The 6,000-nt window shown below is 36.3% G+C and overlaps 1 protein-coding gene across 3 annotated transcripts in view; it reads left to right on the plus strand.

Moving 5' to 3' along the window:
* The window catches only part of mllt3 (MLLT3 super elongation complex subunit), a 353,405-nt gene extending 347,878 nt beyond the window's left edge, over positions 1-5,527 (plus strand). For 2 of the 3 annotated variants that reach the window (XM_039759174.1, XM_039759177.1), the window contains one exon: positions 4,993-5,527. In XM_039759174.1, the coding sequence (XP_039615108.1) occupies positions 4,993-5,124 (132 nt within the window). In that variant the 3' untranslated portion in view covers positions 5,125-5,527. The remainder of the gene's footprint in view (positions 1-4,992) is intronic. The other variant, XM_039759176.1, reaches the window with a different exon arrangement.
* Positions 5,528-6,000: the final 473 nt, after the last annotated feature.

Consider the following 6,000-nt stretch of genomic DNA (forward strand, 5'->3'; position numbering starts at 1 on the left):
ATTCAGGATAGCTTCCCCTGTTTGGAATTTCAGCACAGACAAAACGATTTACATCATCAGCAGTTAATAGTTTTTTTTGCAAAGTAACCAATAAATGCATGTGAGGTAAACTTCGTTTTTGAAATTCTCTTGACATAAACTTCAAAGCCTTACAATATTTACATACTTCTGACATATCACCTATGTCCATATATTCGATCTCTATTCGCCTTATCGTTATTTCTCTGAGTAATAATTTCTCTTTCTTTGCGCTAATGCAATGTTTACTTTCTTTGTTTTGACACTGTCATTTTTTTCTGCTTTCATATTCTGTATCTTGCCCTACATGTGTTTCGCGCCTACATTTTTTTTGATTCTTTTGAATTCCAGTTTGTCTTGTAAGAATCTCATGTTCTACGTCATCGCGAGATGGTCCTGGATCATTTCTTGGCACAAAGTTTCATGTTTAAGGTCCCCGCGAGATGCTCCATGGCCAATCTCTCTAGTCTCATTGGTCTTTTAAGTGTCTTCCTTGATCTTAACGTGAAGATCATGTCACGTCGACCTACTGTTTCTCTCCAGGATTTTTTTTTTTTATAATAGAGAGATAATAATCAATAACACCTGGCCGATGGAAGAAGTTCAAGAAGGTTGTGGCCTGCATGTGAGGGGTCAGTAATGATTTTCCTAGCCCAATTCATAAGTCTAGACTAATACAGGTCCTGTAAGGTGTGCAGAATGGCCCCCAATTATATTTTCGACAGGCTTGTTTATTCAATATAGCCTATTTTGTCAAGTTTAGTCACTGATCCGAACCATACTGTTATCGATTATGATACCATATTGGATTAACAGTATATATATTATTGTGTGTGTGTGTGTATATATATTGTTGGCTTACATGTAAACTATTGCTTTGTGGTTATACAGTACAACAGGGATTCATGTGCACTCTAATGGGTTGTGGCTATAGATTTGTTTATACAGCTTGTGAGATTAATATTATGTATGCAATATATGGGTTTCACATATTTTTAATAGTGGTTGTCCTTGTTTTCTCAAATGTAATGCAAAGAATAACAAAGTAACGTCTTTTGCAGATGTAGCCATTGTGGAGCAGGATGAAGAAAGGGTTTGGTGTGTATGTATGCTAGCCAATATTTTATGCATACAAACCTACAGTATGTACTCAAAAATCAGGTGTTTCCAAACGATAATGTTATCTCTACAAGTGGTCCAGGTTCAATGCAGGGAGTCGCATTGTGAAAAGGTTGTTCCACTTGCAATACGGCCTCAAAGCCATAATGACAACAACATCACCACCATCACAACAACAAAAAACAGTTATAATACAAATAATAATTTCATAATTGGCTTGCATTTTTTTTTTGGGAAATACAGCGCTATTCATGTACTGTGCAGAGTGAACCTTGTTGCAGTCAGGATATTATCTCTCCCCCTTAGTTAGCTGGGATGCTCTTGACTGTTGTCTTGTCCAGGTACTGTCAGCACATCCAGAAAATATATGAAGGGCCAGAATTTAAAAGTCCCAGTGTCCAGTGGAGGTGGTGAGGTTCTGTAATGCCAGGATATGGTAACACTCTTTGTAACTTCAACATATTATTTTCTACAAATAAACCAATCTGTGTCTAGCTTAGGGTTTCAGCACCCTCTTTTCCAGAAATCTCTAGAAACATGGGGCTTTCACAGTGAATTTCCTTGCTGGGCACAAGAAACACAGACTTGTATAGCACAATAATGAAAAATAACAAAAAGAAATATATATTACGGAAGAAAGAATATTTCATAAGCAGGCTATTTATATGAGAACAAAGCTTATTAAATGCACAGGCCACAGTGATGCATAGAATATCATTGATTTTCACCATTGCTTACACCAAGAAATAAAAATATAATACATGTACTGTCTGGCTCGTCATATCGGTGGGGTTTGGCAAACGCTGCATTTCCACAGTTTGAAGTTACTCACTCGCACAAAAAAACCACAGCATCCATAGTCTGCACTTAGGGAACAGTAAGCGCTTCACTCCCATTTTACTCTTCGAATAGTTGCTTTTGAATGAAGGCTTGGAATCATATATCTATAGTGTAGTACCCTGTGTTAAAATTAAATTTCTTCCAAAATATATGTGTCAGTTTTCAATAAGGATCAGCAAATGTGAATCTAATTTGATCAAATCTGATTTGATTAGGTTCCCCTGTTGAAATCTGTATTTGGCTTAATAGCAAGAAAGTACATACCATTTTAATTATATAAGAGCGAGAAAAGTTTCAACAACAAAAGTGTCAGAAAATTGAGTGAACAATTTATTAATTGTTTTGCAAAATTCATTACTTTCTGCTGCTAGTCAGTGGAAGAAAGATGGATTTTATTGGAATCTTCACACAAATGTGATTACAACTTTGTTTTTATTGAAAACACTTTAATAAATATTATTGTATACAGTGGTGTGAAAAACTATTTGCCCCCTTCCTGATTTCTTATTCTTTTGCATGTTTGTCACACAAAATGTTTCTGATCATCAAACACATTTAACCATTAGTCAAATATAACACAAGTAAACACAAAATGCAGTTTTAAATGATGGTTTTTATTATTTAGGGAGAAAAAAATCCAAACATACATGGCCCTGTGTGAAAAGTAATTGCCCCTGAACCTAATAACTGGTTGGGCCACCCTTAGCAGCAATAACTGCAATCAAGCGCTTTGATAACTTGCAATGAGTCTTTACAGCTCTGGAGGAATTTTGGCCCACTCATCTTTGCAGAATTGTTGTAATTCAGCTTTATTTGAGGGTTTTCTAGCATGAACCGCCTTTTTGAGGTCATGCCATAGCATCTCAATTGGATTCAGGTCAGGACTTTGACTAGGCCACTCCAAAGTCTTCATTTTGTTTTTCTTCAACCATTCGAGGTGGATTTGCTGGTGTGTTTTGGGTCATTGTCCTGTTGCAGCACCCAAGATCGCTTCAGCTTGAGTTGACGAACAGATGGCCGGACATTCTCCTTCAGGATTTTTTGGTAGACAGTAGAATTCATGGTTCCATCTATCACAGCAAGCCTTCCAGGTCCTGAAGCAGCAAAACAACCCCAGACCATCACACTACCACCACCATATTTTACTGTTGGTATGATGTTCTTTTCTGAAATGCTGTGTTCCTTTTACGCCAGATGTAACGGACATTTGCCTTCCAAAAGTTCAACTTTGTCTCATCAGTTCACAAGGTATTTTCCCAAAAGTCTTGGCAATCATTGAAATGTTTCTTAGCAAAACTGAGACGAGCCCTAATGTTCTTTTGCTTAACAGTGGTTTTGCGTCTTGGAAATCTGCCATGCAGGCCGTTTTTGCTCAGTCTCTTTCTTATGGTGGAGTCGTGAACACTGACCTTCATTGAGGCAAGTGAGGCCTGCAGTTGTTTAGACGTTGTCCTGGGGTCTTTTGTGACCTCTCGGATGAGTCGTCTCTGCGCTCTTGGGGTAATTTTGGTCGGCCGGCCACTCCTGGGAAGGTTCACCACTGTTCCATGTTTTGCCATTTGTGGATAATGGCTCTCACTGTGGTTCACTGGAGTCCCAAAGCTTTAGAAATGGCTTTATAACCTTTACCAGACTGATAGATCTCAATTACTTCTGTTCTCATTTGTTCCTGAATTTCTTTGGATCTTGGCATGATGTCTAGCTTTTGAGGTGCTTTTGGTCTACTTCTCTGTGTCAGGCAGCTCCTATTTAAGTGATTTCTTGATTGAAACAGGTGTGGCAGTAATCAGGCCTGGGGGTGGCTACGGAAATTGAACTCAGGTGTGATACACCACAGTTAGGTTATTTTTAACAAGGGGGCAATTACTTTTTCACACAGGGCCATGTAGGTTTGGATTTTTTTCTCCCTAAATAATAAAACCATCATTTAAAAACTGCATTTTGTGTTTACTTGTGTTATATTTGACTAATGGTTAAATGTGTTTGATGATCAGAAACATTTTGTGTGACAAACATGCAAAAGAATAAGAAATCAGGAAGGGGGCAAATAGTTTTTCACACCACTGTAATTCTTTATCAAACTAGATCTGTTCAGTTCATTCATCATGCTTTGATTGGTTTAGTTAATTCATTTTCTGCAAATACCTGACATTATATGTTGATTAAATATTTCCTTGACTTTGCCTTATTTATTTATTTGAAGACAGAAATGGGACTTCATTTCAAAAGATAAATCTTCTTTGAGCATGCTCTACAGCCTATCATAAGAGTAATTTGTAGAAATGGTTTGTTTAACAATATTATACCAAAAATAAATGATTTAGGGTGTTCTGAGCATATTGCTGGGTATTTGGCATTTGGAAGATGCTAGTAAATTGAGAGTTTTTCATGGACGTTTTTATATTGTTTGCTATTCAGTGGTGCCCTTGCACTCTTAATGTGTCAGGAAATTCGTTATGTTATTTATTATCTCCATTCATCATAAAAACAGGAGATCATTTTTTCCTCAACCACTGCTACAAACAACAAAGGGTAAGTAATAGATGAAAAAAAAACGTTTTGGGCAGAGTTTTTTGTTTTAAGAGATTTTGAACAATGAATTTACTGTTATTCTCAAAACTGAGATTTGTTCAATACTTTAATTTGTATCTCAGTATGTGTCCTTGACTGTAGGGTGACAAAATTCATTTGTGAAGTATTATTCATATGAGCATGGCTGCACAGTGGCACTTAAATGTGCCTTCTTTGTGGAGTTTGTTGCGTTCTCACTGTCCAGGTGTATGTTTCCTTCTTGTTCCCTGATGGCTTTTCTCAGTCCAAAGTATACAATTCCTTAGTATGTGTCACTGTGCCCAGCATTGGGCTGGCATCCTGCCCATGGGTGTATATCTTGAGATTGAAACATTTATTTAAATGTGAACTATTTCATAACTAGTGAAAGCTAAGTTTATATTGACAGTTTTACAGTTGAAGATCTAATAGTATATCCTAATCGTGTCTCTGTTTTTGTTTCAGATTGTTAACCTAATAGAAGAAACTGGACATTTTCACATAACAAACACAACATTTGACTTTGATCTATGTTCACTGGACAAAACTACAGTACGGAAACTGCAAAGTTACCTCGAGAAGTCTGGAACTTCCTGAGGTGTGTCACAAAGTGGCAGGACTTTGGAGAGAAATTACTGCATCTGAAAAAATAAAAAAATAAAAGTTGCTTAGTACTTGAATTAAGCTTTATTTTTAAAGCATTCTGCATCTCTAATCAAAGAGGAGAAATCTGTCGAAGGAGAAAAATGCTAATATCAATTTTTGCAGGAAATATCTGAAAGCATTTCACCTGGAAAGCCTTGAATATTTTTTTTAAAAAGAGACAAAAAAAAAACCCTTGCTCTTAATGAATGTCTCCGGTTATCATAAATGTCTGCGTGATATTCTGTTTGTGATGAATGCATGTTTAACACTGCCTTATTACATTATGGACTATTTATTATATGTCATATACCTGACTTTGCATAGGGAATGACACTACTTTTACATTTTCAGAAAATTAGCAAACATGGTAGAAGTTTAATTAATGAGGTAAACATTACACCCTGGTTTTCTTTCGTCACATCCAAAAGTCCTCTTTCTTCTTGCCCATTGCCCTGGAGTTTACTGCATATCTTGATTTGTGTTATCTTTTGGTAACTGTTGGAAAAAGGAACTGAACAAAACAAACATGCTTTTGTTGTCTGCAAACACTGCATATTAACTTGTATAAAATATTTATTATCTTGGAAAAATTAATGCAGTTTTGCATTCATTCAGGATTTGCTTTTAGAGCATCTTTAGGAATGAAACTCTTTCCTACAGTTTGAGGATTAATGCCAGTGTAGGCATATATAATGTGTTCTGATGTCCCTTAAATATTGTTGGTTTAAATTTAAAGTGCCAACTTGACACCTTTCAGATAGCTCCTGTTTATGAAGTACTGGTGAGAGAAAGTGTTTAACAACACTGTATGTATGGAATTGTCATTGG

The sequence above is a fragment of the Polypterus senegalus genome, chromosome 7 (genome assembly GCF_016835505.1).
Source record: "Polypterus senegalus isolate Bchr_013 chromosome 7, ASM1683550v1, whole genome shotgun sequence".
Classification (NCBI taxonomy): Eukaryota; Metazoa; Chordata; class Cladistia; order Polypteriformes; family Polypteridae; genus Polypterus; species Polypterus senegalus.